At 37.7% G+C, this 15,422-nt stretch overlaps 1 protein-coding gene across 6 annotated transcripts in view; it reads left to right on the top strand.

Annotated features, from left to right (window-relative positions):
* ABCC9 (ATP binding cassette subfamily C member 9) overlaps positions 1-15,422 on the top strand; it is a 137,286-nt gene that overhangs the window by 46,979 nt on the left and 74,885 nt on the right. For all 6 annotated transcript variants that reach the window (XM_032432708.1, XM_032432710.1, XM_032432709.1 and 3 more), the window contains exons 16-19: positions 1,304-1,412; positions 5,742-5,849; positions 12,551-12,623; positions 13,528-13,633. In XM_032432708.1, the coding sequence (XP_032288599.1) occupies positions 1,304-1,412; positions 5,742-5,849; positions 12,551-12,623; positions 13,528-13,633 (396 nt within the window). The remainder of the gene's footprint in view (positions 1-1,303; positions 1,413-5,741; positions 5,850-12,550; positions 12,624-13,527; positions 13,634-15,422) is intronic.

Below are 15,422 nucleotides of genomic sequence, written 5' to 3'. Positions count from 1 at the left end.
GCCGGAATTTATTCACCTTTCTGTTTCCAATAAAAAGAAGCAGTTTCTATGGCATGCGAGGCCACCAGGCTTAAAGATAATAGGCAAGAGACTAAGTTACTACTTTTCTTCATTTTATTAGTCTGTCAAACACATATGCACACACACAAAAAGCTTTGCAGACCTTTTTGGAGGCACTTAACTTGACTATAAGTTCAAATGAAAAAAAAAATATAAAGAAATTTTTTGTTTCAAATCTTTATTTTCCAGTTTCCTACCACAGGCAATATATCCCCTGTGGTTGATGCTGCATGAGCCAATCTAGTTTGTTCACCTTCAGCATCCTAGGATGCTAAAAGGAGCATTTCTTTTGCAACTTCCTTTAGCATATTATTCTATTTATAGGAGGATGTTTTCAAATCATGTTGTTGTTTCCTTGGTTTTCTCTTTTTGCTCTTGATTCTATAATTGGTTTGAAAAAGTTAGAATAGGAGGGGTAGGTGGGCCAAGGAGTCTTGTGCCCTGCCCAAGGAGACCATAATAAAGATTGTTTGCAAACCACTCTTCTAGAGCCAGGCTTCTCAAACGGTAATGTGTTTATGAAGCATTTCTGGATCTTGTGAAAATGAATATTTTGACTTAGTAGGTTTTGGGTGGGGCCTGAGAGTCTCTGGTAAGCTCCAGGTGATGCTGATGCTGTTGGTCCTTTGTCAACACCGAACAGCAACTCTGTAGAGGCCCGTCTTCTTGCCAGGTTCAGAAAATATGTGTAGTGTATAGTGCTTAAGCAAGAGAGCAGAATGGTCATGGGCCCCAGAGCTGTGTGTTATATGCTAAATGCTTTTAAGCAGGCTATGTAGCTTCTCTATAACTTATTTCCCCTCATTTGTAAGATTAGAATAATGGGTACTTCCCTCATTGGCATTATTATTTTTAACCACTCTGTTTCAAATTCCTTTGAATTTGACAAGAGACATAATTGGAAAAAAACTCTACTGTCTTTGACAAGAGACATAATTGGAAAAAAAAAAAGTGCAAAAAAATCTGGCTGCATTCAAGGGGTGACAAATTGTTCCTGGTTTTCCTGAGACGATTCTAGTTTTAGCACTGAAAGTCCCAGGTCCTGGGAGTCCATCATTCTTGGGCAATTTAGTTAGGATGCTTGTTCCTCGGAGCTGAATTCCCAGTTGGTCTTGAGAAATGACTCTCAGAGGTGGCTTGCTCAACATGATAATGAGTGAGGGAAATGCTTGTTTATTTTGGTAGAACTTCATTGTTGGTGGTTTTATTTTTAACTCCTTTTTTGTTTGGTTGGTTTTTGCAGTGTTCAAAAGCTGAATGAGTTTCTCTTGAGTGATGAGATTGGTGAGGATAGCTGGCGAACTGGTGAAGGTTCTCTTCCTTTTGAGTCCTGTAAGAAACACACTGGAGTGGTAAGTGTTTTTTCTTATTATTGAAGCTGTGAATAGGTAACAGTCCCAAGATTTGATGATTGTAAATGAGTGCAATTAGAAGAAATTGTAAGCTCCACTTTTAACCTATATAAAAAATTGCCACCTGCTTCTACAAAAACTTCAATAGTCTAAAATTCATAAACAGTTGTATAAGGTTTGTCATTAGAAATCATCAAAGAATTATTCCAAGAGGGACAGCACATGTTCAATTGAAAAAAAAGTTAAAAGGTTGTCTGCCCCAAACTTTATACGAAAATAATGCTAAATAAGCTTAACAACTCCCACACCATATTCTTTTAATACCTCTTAGCTGTATTATACTTTTTAGTTTAAAAAGTGCTTTTGATGCATTATATCTTTTGATTCACTTAATATAACATTATATCACCTTATTTTTATCTTCCAACTGAATATATTGAGTCTGTGTATTTTGTGGCTTAAATAAAGTCATAAACTTAGTAAGCAGCAGAGCCAGAATTAAAACCTGAGTCTTATAACTCCTGTTCCGGTTTATTCATCCATTACCCAAATATTTACTCAATATCTACATACATCCTGGAAACATGTTCAATATTATTTTGTCATGTATTACATGTAATATGACATGGACCATATATTTGCCTGTGTTTCTAGACTTATTGGCTACCCTGTACTTCAGGGATATAGCTATGAACAAGGCAAACAAGCTCCTCTTTGTCACAGTTAGCTGTTTTAATGCAGGAGTCAGATGATAAACAAGTTTAAAAAAGTGAGATAATTTCCTTTGGGAAGAAAATAAAATAGGGGTACGAGAGAGTGACTGGGATACTGGAAGCTGGGTGATCATTTCCCAGAAAGTCCCCCTCTGAAGAGCTGGCATTTGGGCTGAGACCTGAATGAAGAGTACATACCTGTTCAGCAAAGATTGGGGGAAGAAAGCATTTCAAGCAGAGAACCAGGAGATGCAAAGACCCTGAGGTGGGAATGAATTTGGTGTGCTCAAGGAACAGAGAAACACTTTGGTTGAAGCCTGGTGAAGAATGGAGAGATAAGACAAGGTAAGAACAAGGATTGAGGGTCTGGATTGTATTGACATGCAATAGGAAACCATAGGAGGGTTTTAAAGTAGGGCGAATAGAATTTTGGTTATCTATCTATCTATCCGTGAAGCTTGAACTTGGGACCCTGAGATCAAGACCTGAGCTGAGATCAAGAGTTGGATGTTTAACGACTGAGCCACCCAGGCTCCCCAATTTTGGTTATATTTTAAAAGATCACTTTGACTACTGGGCTGAGTAATCAGTGGGAACAAGAGTAGAACAGATAGATCAGTAAGAAGATTATTACAATAACATAGGCAAGAAATGACGATGGTTAGAATTAGTTTTTGTGACAGTTGCAGTGGACATTATGAGAAAGTGATCTAATTCAGTGTACTTTTTTTTTGGTTGAGTTGATAAAGACTTGCTGATAGACTGGATAGGGAGACTAAGATGTGAGTGGACTGGTGTTGAGGTAGAATCAAGAGGTATATTTGCACATGACAATTTTGAGATATTCATTGACATCTAAGAAGAGAAGTCAGCATTGGAGATGTAAGTTTAAGAGTCATTAGCCATTAGATATTTAAATTAATGAGACTGGATCACATCACTTTTTTGAAAGGTGTGTCTGAAAAATTCTGAAAGAAGTCTTTAAAATTAATATGTACGTTTCATAACAATAAAATAGAAAGATACTGTTCTAAAGTGGGTCATGTTATAATTAATATTAGTTATTTGTGTTAATATCAGACAAAAATATGAATATATTTACTATTTTCATAACCAAACAAAATTACACATGCAATCTTCTGACTGGAATTAATTGAGGCTTGGAAAGTCTTTTTACCAGGAAGTCAATCTATATTAAATTTTTCTCTATATCATGTCTAAAACTGCTAAAAATAGCTGAGATGAGCACTCAGCTATATTTAGATTTGCTGTTTTCTTCTGCTTTTCTGGAGTTTTACTTTACTTTTTGTTGTTTTATTGAGCCAGTGCGATTTTGGCTGAGAAGGAGATACCACCCATGCATGTATGTATACACTGGAGTAACCATGCCTCAAAGTGCTAGTTTGCTATTGTGTGGACATGGACACAAAGACAAGAATACATTATAGAGTGTCTATACTTTGAGGCAGCAGGAAGGTCAAGTACTTGATTAGAACCAGTGTTGTCATCCTTTGGATTATAAGAGATTACCAAAGAATTTATGAGGTCATCTTTCAGAGATGTGGGGATGAGCAGAGTGGATGACCTCAAGAATGAGGATGTAGGAGGTCAAGTTTGTGGAGTTAGGGAAATCTGAAGAACCTTTTGTATGAGATGAGGGGTAGAAGAAAAATTGAACTGAGAAAAGGTTTTTGGAAGGAAAAAAGAATCCTCTTCGAATGTATTCAATATCTTCAGGGTTATTGAAACCAGACTGGACTTCTGATGTCTTTCAGGGTCATTCATCACTGCTGATGGGCCAAACCACAAACGACAAACTTTTTAAAATGGAATGAAAAAAGCTGTGTGTTTGAAAATAACACTAATGGAAACTTCTTCTTGAGAGCTTAAGATGCTATGTATTCTGTAAAAGCTTAGAGTTAAGTGGTTTTGGCTGTAGAATCTCCATGGAGAATTAGTGACATTCTAGAGCCAAAGTCTCTTCAAATTACATCTGTGGAACTCCGACTCAAATCTCTGTCAACACATCTCCTTCTCCCACCCTCTTCTTAATTTTGTGAAGAACATGACGTCATTCCTTCTAGACCTCTGGGGCAATAGTACTATAGAATTAAAGACTCTAGAAGACAGAGGATTTATGTAAAGACATAGACCCGTCTTGTGAGGAAGATACACTTAGCTTGAGGGATACCGACTTTCCACATCTCATGCAACATACTTCCAGGGTCATCTGTGACATTGTGAAAAGAAAAACAGAACTAAAATTTCAGGAACACTCTCTCTATTTTTTTTTTTTAAGTTAAAATGCATTCAATATTTTCTATGCAACAGAACCACTGCTAGTTCTTCTCAGTACCTTTTTAATCTGTGTATTTATTTGCACGTAGCCTAGCAATGTACTATTTGATAATTTGATGTTCTGTTGATATAACAATTGAATTTGGAAAAGCAATATCTTGTTTGGATTAAATTACTGATTATTTGAGTACATTTCTAATTCCCATAGTAGAATTCAGTGGATTTTTCAAAAAGCTAAGCCTGCAATTCCAGGCCAAAAGAAAAAAAAAAGTTTCACAGTTCTAGAATACTTTGCTTTTATAGGTAATTTAACAGTTTTAAAGTATATTATTACTTAGCCTTCATAAAATCTATAAGGTGTTTAAGTAAGACAGATAATTATTTTTGTTGAAACACTTGTTCACTAGATTCCTTGCACAAATTTCGAGATTATGAATTTTTCTATATTAGAGGTTTACAGAGCTGAATTTTCTACCTTCTCTTTAGTCATCTGTCTCTACTGCATGACATTGAAGTCAAATTTAGAGAATAACAAATTTCTATTTCTATGACCTAACTTAAGTTCCTTTTAAGTATGAGAAAACTGTCAAACTTCAGCTAACATCCTCTTTATAATGGATGCTTTAGTCCTTTGACCAGGAACAATGCTATAACATTTGAGAAAGACTAGATCATTCTATTATACTTACATCAGCATTATATGTTTATATACTTATGTAATAATATATATACATATTTGGACCAAAGAAAATCTGATATCCTTATGCTTTTTCTCACTCCACAGTGGATCCTTGGGTGATGTGTAACCCAATCTGAGTTCGGTGAATGTGTGAGATTCACAATCCTCATGATTCAAAGGGTGATCAAAATGTACTGTTGGAACATTTACAAGCTCAATGGCTTCCCAAGTAGATTCTAGTTTAATCTGAGTTAGTCTGCTTGTCTTTTGACATACGTGCTGTTTTTTACTGCCTGGGTATATTTATCGGGAGAGCTATAGGAGGAATATCCAAAACCTAGTTTGGGGCTCTGCACTTTCAATTCCATCTGTTGCAAGTACCACATCTTTGTATTTTCATTTTTCTTAAAAGGCTTGTGAATTAGGTTTAAAAATGATAACTTAAGGCTTTTTGTTATTATTTGCTTTTTTTTTTTTTTGGAGAAGCCATCGAAAGAATTAAAATATCACATTCACTTTGCTTCTTTCTTTTTCTTGGAATTTCAAGTGGAGAAGTAACAATATGAGTTAATGTTCAGTAAAACGTCTTTTTTTTTTTCATAAAGCTTCAACTTGTGTTTTTTTCCATTTGGAATGCAGCAGCCGAAAACTATAAACAGGAAGCAGCCTGGAAGATATCACCTGGACAGCTGTGAGCAATCCACCCAGCGTCTACGTCCTGTAGAGACCGAGGATATTGCAATAAAGGTTGTTTTATTTCCCAGATTCTTGCATGGCTAGAAACATTTATGTTACTCTTTTATGGTGACGTTCTGTAGAAGTGTCCTAAATTGGGTCTTTTAAGTCTCTTTACTGTGATCACCGATCCTCATAACATTTTCAGAAGTGTTCTGATGAGTTTCATCGCCAGCTCTGCTTTGCCTCCTGACCACATTTCTTGCTCCAGCAGTTCTGTTTTAGTAATGGGAACATGAACCTTTCTTCGGAATCTGCGTTAGAAGCTAGTCTCCAACGTACTTCCTTTCATACTCTTACATTCCTCTACCTAGTAAATTGATTTATAGAGAACACCAATATTATAAATCCAGGTTTTAAGGAAATAAATTAGATAGTAGTTGTCTTCAACCAGGAGAGGCTTAGGCCAGTGTTGCATGCATTCCCTCCCCCCCCCCGCGGCCCCCCCACCCCGTGGGCCCCCCCCCCACCCGCCTGGTTCCCAGTAGTGCCTTTGATCCAATTTCATTTCAAACAGCCTTTTGTACCTTCCCAGCAAGTGTTCTTAGGTGGAACAGGCCACCAGGGGATAACAAGACAAGGACTGATAGTGGGTCCAAAGAGGGGTCAGTGGTGTGCAGGAACAGATGCCCGAGCGGTCAAGGGCTTTTAGACATCAGTGCAGCCAGAGTCCTGGAAATTAGCCCTTTTAGAAAACTGTGTCAACTGCTGGGCTAACCAACTCCCTGTGCTGCCCAGGCCAGTCAGAGAGTGAGGGAGCCTCCGCGCGGAGTATCATAGAGCCGAGGGCTACATTTAGATCTTCTCTCTCTCTGTATTGCCTGACACAATACTTGTCCCACAGTAGGCACTTAGCAGTTGGAGCAAATGTGTGGTTGGATGGAATGAGTGAATGTTAGTTCAAACTCTGCCATCGATTTGATGTGTGACTTTTGGGCAAATTACTTTGCCTCTCTGAGCTGTGGTTTGCCCATCTTGTGGTGGGGATGCCATTTTAGCATTCTTGTTTTGAGGATAAAATATGTCACGTGAATTTTAAAGAGCTTTAGTGATTTTTAAAAAAAATTTTGTAAAGATTTTATTTATTTATTTGTCAGAGAGAGAAAGAGAGCATAAGCAGGGAGAGCCGCAAGCAGGGGGAGAGGGAGAAGCAGGCTCCCTGTGGAGCAAGGAGCTTGACGTAGGACTCGATCCGATCCTTAAACCCTGGGATCTGACCTGAGTAGATGGCAGACGCTTAACTGACTGAGCCACCCAGGCGCCCCAGGAGCTTTAGTGATTCTTAATCTTGGCTGTACATTAGAACCTCCCAGAAAGCTTTAAGTGTGTGTGTGTGTGTGTGTGTGTGTGTGTGTGTGTGTGTTTATGAATATGACTCAGGCATCATTGAAAACAATAGTTCTAGTAGTTCCCTAACAATTATAATGTGTAGATAGGGTATGAAGTACTAGGCTATGACAAAGTCTGGAATGAGAGAGTAGGAAGGGCCTTCTGTGCTTCTTACTTCCAATTATGCCCACATAACAAGTAATATATGCATGACTACAGAAACAGGATCAGTTTTTTTTAATTGACATTTTCTATTCAATATAGTGAGAGTCTAAAAATACATCTTTTCCATGTGACTTACTAAATTTGTTTTTATTTTGAATGTAAAAAAAAGAGGCTATCATTTGTTTTTCTAAAGTGACCTTTCATGCACCAAAAAAAACCACGCAAAAAAAAGCAAAAAACAAAAAACTCGAAAAACTGCTTAGCAATGGGCACTGCAGTTTCAGGCCCACCATCAAGCCTTTAAGTTTTTATTCATGGTGGAAATTCTCAAGTTGGTAATAATTCATTTGTCTTTTTGAAATCTTTTTTTTATTGTGAAATAGAACATGCCTCCAGAAAAGTACATAAAATATATATGTACCATTAAATGAAAAAGTGAACCCCTATGCAACCAGCAAGTAAAGAACATCACCGGTTCCCTCTGAAGGTCCTCCCAATGCACACATTTGCTGTTCCCTCTCCCATCTCTCCAAGAAACAATTGCCACCCTGACTTTTATCATCATCATTTCCTTGGCTACCCCTGCTATGCATGCCTCCCTAAAAACATATTTTAGTTGTTTTAAGTTTAAACGTGTGCTTGTGTGTGCATGTGTTTTGTTTCTTTTGCTTATTATGTATGTCTAGTTAATCCGGATCGTCATGTGAAGACGTACTTCATTCATTCTCATTACTGTGTAACATTTCAATGTATGAATGTGCCAAAATTTATTTGTCTGTTCTACTTTTGATGGGCTTTTGGTTATTTTTCCATTTGGGGCTATTGTGAACAATTGCCAAGTCACGGGGTCTGTGCATCCTCAACTTTCCCAGATAATGGAAAATTGTTTCCCCAAGTGGTTTTGCCAATTTACACTTTCACCAATGGGGGCTGAGAGTTCTGGTTGCCCCGCATCTTCACCAGTGCTTCCAATATTTTGCCAAAGTGTGTATTATGAGAAGGTGCCATTGTATCTTGTGCTTTTTATTTACTTTTATTTACTTTTCTGATTTCTACTGAGGTTGAGCATCTTTTCACATATACATTGGCCAGGTGGATTTTGATTTCCTCTTTTGTGACTTGCCAGCTTATTTGTTCCCTCCACCTTTAAAAAATTCTGGGTACTACTTCTTTATACTTTATACTTTAGCTGTTTTGGCAGTTATATGTTACAGAACTCTTCTTCCATTTAGAGCTTGGCTTTATCGTATCAGAAGTTGTTAATTTTAGTGTAGTCTGGTTTATATAACTTTTCCTTATGGCTGATGCTTTGGGGCTTTTTGTCTCATTTAAGAAAACTTTCCCTGCCAGAGGTCATGAAGATGATTTATATTAGCTTCTAAAATCTTTGAAGCTACACCTTTCACTTTTAATTCTTGAATCAACCTCAGATCCATCTTTGTGTTTGGTATGAAGTAGGGATGTGATGTAGAAGGGAAATCAGTAACAAACAATTTTGGTTGAAATTTAGCAGTAGTAAATTTAGTGGCAGTAATTTTACTACATTTAGTAGTGAGTCTGTAAGCTCTGATTTAATTTTTTATATGACATCCGGTTGTTCCAGTTCCTCATATCGGTCACTGTCCCCACTGACATTCAGTGTAGTCTCATACACACTTCAAGGATCTTTATATGTCTAGACTGATTGCTGGCCTCTATTATTTTTTTTCATTGGTTTCTCTCACCCAGATTCCACTGTTATGATCATTATAACTTTCTAATAAACATTGACATATTTTAGGACAAGTTCTTATATGTTATTGTTTTTCTTCTGAAATATCTTAGCTATTCTTGTCCCCTTTTTGGGAAAGAGGCTTAGTGTGCTTCAGGGCTTACAGCTTGTCCTTTTCTTTATACTTGGACTTGGTATTTCCTTACTCCTTGTTTTAATGAACTTCTTTACAAACTACAGTTTATTCAGCATTTTTCCTTATTTTTGCTTATTTTCAGTAGGAGGAAATGGACGATGGTCTGTGTAATGTCCTGCCTTTAAATTCTTAAAAAACTATTTAATTGAAGTAAAATTCACATAGCATAAAATTAACTGTTTTAAAGCGAACAATTCAGTGGCATTTAGTACATTCACGATATTGTGCAACCACCACCTCTCTCCCATTGCAAAATATTTTTATCACCCCAAATGGAAATCCCATACCCATTAAGCAGTCACCCCCCATTTACCCCTATTTCTTGCCGCTGGCAACCACCAATCTGCTTTCTGTCTTTACGGATTTATCTGTTCTGGATATTTTATATAAATGGGTCATGCAATAGGTAACTTGCATCTGTCTAGTTCCTTCCTTTACTTTTTTTCTTAAAGATTTTATTTATTTATTTGACAGTGAGAGAGAGAGTACAAGCAGGGGGAGCAGCAGGCAGAGGAAGAGGGAGAAGCAGGCTCCCTGTGGAGCAGGGAGCCTGATGCAGGGCTCGATCCCAGGACCCTGGGATCATGATCAGAGCCGAAGGCAGATGCTTAACCGACTGAGCCACCCAGGCACCCCCTTCCTTTACTTTTAATACATTATTTCCCCTTATCCATGATCCCCACTCCTGTTCTGTACCACTCCCCTGCCATTATGGTACAAGCTCTAATGTGCTCAATATATGTGCCTAAACATACTCATATCCTTGTAAAATATGTAAAAAGCATCTATGTGCTTTCAGTCTCCTGAAATGTTTTCATGATGGCTTGCTCCTTCTTACAACACTACTCTGTTCTATAGTATACATCACTGTATTTTCCTTATCCGCTAGGAATGGACACTGGCTTTGCCTCCATCTTCCTTCTATCACAAACCATGCTGTGATGTTCATTTTTGTACTTACCCTTTTATGGACCTTTGCAAAGATGTATATGTTGCCTGATTTTCCAAGGTCAAACAACTATTTAGGGAAACCTAGGATTTTAACCCTGGTGGAGACATGAGACTATTTTGTAAAAGGCAGGAGGGAGTGGAAGTGCAGATTGCCGCAGGAGAGATTAACTTGGACCCTCTTCCATCATCCTTCTTGAACGGAGGTTGTCCCCTCTTTTACTTCTGTGTAGTGACACTGCATTCTTCTAGCTCCTTCCCTGCTGCTTTCAGACCATCTTTTCAACTGTCACACCTTTGTGAAGTTTTGGCATTTTCTACCTTTGTGGGCCTGTTTCCCTGTCCATCTCCCTAGCTTACTTGGTGCCATGCATGGATGTGGTTTAAACTTCCAAGTGCACAGCTCTTTAGTATCCCAGCCCAGAAATCTCTTACTCTGCTCTCACTCCATTTCTACTACCTTGCCTGTGGTCATACCTGGCCACCACTGGGAACTGCTCTCCTCTTTTGTGTCAGGCAGTCACTGACCCCAGAACCCTACTTCCAGCTCTCTCAGGCCTCACCATTGCTGACATTGCTTTTTAACCTTATCGAGACCTCCAGCAACCTGAGCCACTTCTTTTTCCCTCAGTCCTTTAGCACTTTCTGTAACCAATCCAACTTCGTGCTTTCGACACTCCTAGAAGAGGCTACCGAGCACTATAGAGGAAATGACACAATGGACCGGTTGGCAGAGCCACACATTTAGGATCTCCCCGCTCCGATGCCCCTCAGTAGTTCCTGGTGATCCTTTACGTGCCTCCCGTCAGCATTAGTTTCCTCAGCCTCCCGTGGCTCTTCAGCTTTCAGCACTGTCTTCTCACCTCCTTCCATGTCCCATTTGACCTTTTCTCTCTGCCAATAAGCTTCACTCTCAGTTCGTTGAAAACACAAGATTATCGGGGAGGGCCTTTCTCAGTTCCACGCTGGCCCACTTCCAAACCCAGTTATATTTGCAGCTCCTTGAGCCTCAGAGAAACAGGGATCCTCAGGCTGTTTAAATTTTTGGAGCGTCATTTATCAGTCAGTCACAGTATCTTAAACCTCTAACCCAGCCAGCTCTAGTCATTATTTCCCACAACATGTTTCATAGTTTTCTGATCCTGCGCCTATTTGTATTGTAGGTCTTTACCCCCAAATGCCTTCATTGTAATTCAATATATTTTCCAAAACTAGCTAAAAGACTTCTTCTTCCAAAAAAAATTTTAAACCCCATCTCAGACATAAATGGTTTTCTTTCTCAACTGTGAATGGTTTTCTTTTTGTTACCCTTATTTGCCTATCCCCTCTATTTGTTACTTAGCCCATACTGTCTTGTACTGTACTTGCTCCTGTCCCTGGTCTATTTACTCAACTGGCTACAAGCTCCAAGCAAGTAGGCAGGAGGTATTATACCTTTTTTGTAGCCCACATCAATACAAACAAAGCACCTCACAAAGAGTGGATGCTCAGCAAATATATGTAAAGCAATCAGTAATGCAGCCCTTCCATGCCACCCTCCTCCCGGGGCTAATTTCATGTACATCTATGTGACAGATATTACTAAATGAGCTACATTTTACAAGTTAGAGAAAACCTATGTGGAAAATTGCAGCCTTGTCTTTTCAAGCAACTTCCGTCCTTTGGTTCTATTGTACCTCTTTTGTTTCCCATTTTTGTAACTATTAAAACTATCAAGTCCACCTCATGCCTGTTAAATAGATTGCTTTGGATGACTATAGGTCTTGTGATCTTTGCTGGTTGTTGAGGTTTATCCCACCAGTATATGTTACCTCATTTCTGTGTTTTATTCCACTCTTCCTTTTACTCTTTGTTTTAACTTCATTGAATAGAGATTAATCCGCACAGTTCAGGAAATTCCTTTATTACAAAACCTTCCTCCTGGTAACAGAATCATTTTGTTGGAATAATTTGTCATTATTTCCACTCTATACATTGCATCACCAGGATGCTGCAAATTGCCTAGCACTGAAAAAGTAATCAGTGTTGGGGTTACATTAAAAAATATTTGGGATGATTGCTTTTTAAGAATGCTCACATGTAAATGATCTAGTAATCCCGAATTTTCAGAGAAAATTGTAATTTTTAGCTTTTTCATAATATCACAATTCAAAGACCCTCCTTTCACTTCCATTCTTTTTTGTTCTTCATTTATACCTCTCAATAGCTACAACTCTAGATTAGAATTTCACCACTGTGTGTTCTACCTTATACTGAAAGTCTTCCAGTGCTCTAAATAGAAAATGTATTTTAATTGGAATTATTCTATAACACCAAAATATATATATAATTTTATAATTTAATTTATATGTTCTTCTTTTCTAGGTCACAAATGGTTACTTTTCATGGGGCAGTGGTTTAGCTACATTATCCAATATAGATATTCGAATTCCAACAGGTAAGTCATTTGTTACTCATTTTTTAATTGTTAATTATCACAACCCTGGATTTCTAAGATAATTGATCTTAACAACAAAAAAAGACTTTTTAAACATTATAAACATTATTTATAGTTGTTTATTTGCACGATGTAGCTCATGAGCCACTGTATCATTGTGGAAATGACTGGAAATGCTGAGACTTGCTTTTCACTACAGAGTGTGTAGACATTTGGACAAGTTATTTACTGCCCAAATAAGCTGTTATCAGCTCGTTTGCTGATTTGTCCATTTAAATAATGGGGTAGTTGATTTTTTGTTTTGTTTGAGAAAGGATTTAAAGAAAGACTATTTAAGAGAATTATTTTCTATCCCTGAAGACAACTAAAGTTTTCAAGATATTTAAGGCTCAAATGCCCACTAATTTTTATTTAAAATGTCTAGGTAATTGAATAAAAATACATTTTTGACCTGGCCTGATGGCAAATAGGTTGGGATTTTTCTATTTTACATGCATATCAAAGTATCAAATTGGAGAAGATGTCTTAATGCCAGCCTAAATCCCTTTCAGCCCAATTATCAATCTGAGTCAAAACTGCCCTCTCCTGAGTGAATTGAATAATAAAATTAAAACTAATCGAGATTATTTAGGCAATTATTTCATTGCTCTCTTCATTAATGTCAGCCATTCTCATAGTTGGAAACAGTAAAGCAAGACCTATATCTTTTAATTTTTCTCTCCTTTTTCAAAAAAACTTGTGTATCAGAGAAAGGAGTTACATATACCAAATGTATACCTTATTGCTGGAGACCAAATGTGAGCCATTGATTTTGAAACATCAGCCTTTCTAAATGTATTTTGGATTTATTTTACGAAGAGGATTCTATGTCCTCCTGTTCTTATCCTTTGTTTGATTTCTCTAGGTCAGTTGACCATGATTGTGGGCCAAGTAGGATGTGGGAAGTCTTCTCTTCTTCTTGCTATTCTTGGTGAGATGCAGGCACTGGAAGGCAAAGTTCACTGGAGCAAGTATGTCTATTTTTAATTGGTTTCTATTGCTCTGTCATACATCTGATGATCTTCCAAGGGAAGAAATTAGAGCAATAGATTCCTAGGTTAGGAATCTGAGGATCCCCTCAGAAATAGGTACAGCTTTTTAGTAGAACCCTTAAATGTCATAAATTAAAAATTACAAAACAGTTTCTTACAGAGGTTTAAAATAGCATAAACTAGTATGATTGGGATTGTAAAGTTAAAAGTTAAATGGGTAACATTCAAAGAAATAATTTGAAAATTCATCCTGTGTTAAAAGAAGTTATGGAAAACTGACATTATTCAGAAAGCTTAAATGCAAACAGAACTGTAATGGTTCGGTGTTCAGTGAAGAAATACCAAATAATATTTTCCAAAATCTTCATAAGGGACTGAGAAATCAGCCATTTCTTTTCACACCCAATTTAAAGTAGACACTAGAAATATCTAGTAAGAGACATATGGGTAGGTCAGAATGATATGGTGTGTCACTGTAAAGGCTTGAAAAAGGAAATATCTAGCATGGGGTTTCTTCTGAATATTTGAACAGTTGACTTGCGGCCTTCAAAGCACATTGCAGTAATAAAGTGACTCAGAACCATAATATTATATAATTGTGTAATAAAGTGTTAATCCTATTTATTTAGTTTGACCTACCTAGTAGATTCCCCATAAGCAGTTTATGAAGCAATTGGCTACAGCTTATCTAAGAAATTGGATTGTAGACCAGTGGTTCTCAACCAGGTGTGATTTTGCTCCTGGGGGAGATATTTTTGGTTGTCACGCTGGGGAAATAGGCCGCTTCTGATCTTGTTGGTAGAGGCTAGGGTTGCTGATAAACATTTTACAGTGCACAGGACTCCCCTCCCCCTCCCCCGGCCACACAAAACAAGGAATCATCTGGCCCCAAACTTCAGTTGTGCTGAGGTTGGGAAACTTTGCTCTAGATCTGTAGATGTTTGCTAATATTTTGCACCCCACCATTGTGAACTCTATTGCTGCTGACTCCACTGTTTACACACAGATATGTCTCAAGAGTGAGTAAAGACTATTTAAAGGCATTTTTAGGATTGATTCTATGTTAAACTCCAGTGAAGAGAAGAAAATGCGTGGATGTGAAATTTGAATTGGAAACATCCTATATTTGGTATCATGGACAAAAGAAGGAGACTGAGAAATGTTGAGTGTACATTTTATTCCTGGTGGGCCAACCGAAAAGACAGTAGACATGAAACTATTTAGTGAATATCCAGAAGAGAGCTTGGTAAATAATTGCTACCTACAGTTTGTTTCATGACAAGTTCCTGGTGATCATTAAGGTCAGGCACCAGGCGGTCTGCTCTGTCACTATCTCCTTCCATCTTATAGGTTTTGAGAAGTAGGTTTTACTTGATTAAATTATATTGTGTGACATGTACAACCATAATCAAGTTATTTAGGTTTTATTTTATTTTTTTTTTTTTAAGATTTATTTATTTATTTATTTATTGAGAGAGATAGTGATAGAGAGCATGAGAGGGGGAGAGTCAGAGGGAGAAGCAGACTCCCCGCCGAGCAGGGAGCCCGATGCGGGACTCGATCCCGGGACTCCAGGATCATGACCTGAGCCGAAGGCAGTCGCTTAAACAACTGAGCCACCCAGGCGCCCTAGGTTTTATTTTTACCTTTGTTTCACTGTCATTAAAACAGAAAGAAAGAATGGGAAACCGTGACAGAAGAAGCTTGAGATTTTATTTTCAGTCCTCTAGGATGTTCTTCTAATCTAGTCTTCTCTAGTGTTAAATTT

The sequence above is a fragment of the Phoca vitulina genome, unplaced genomic scaffold, assembly GCF_004348235.1.
Source record: "Phoca vitulina isolate PV1807 unplaced genomic scaffold, GSC_HSeal_1.0 scaffold49, whole genome shotgun sequence".
NCBI classification, from domain to species: Eukaryota; Metazoa; Chordata; class Mammalia; order Carnivora; family Phocidae; genus Phoca; species Phoca vitulina.
This window is presented reverse-complemented; position numbering and strand designations above follow the sequence as displayed.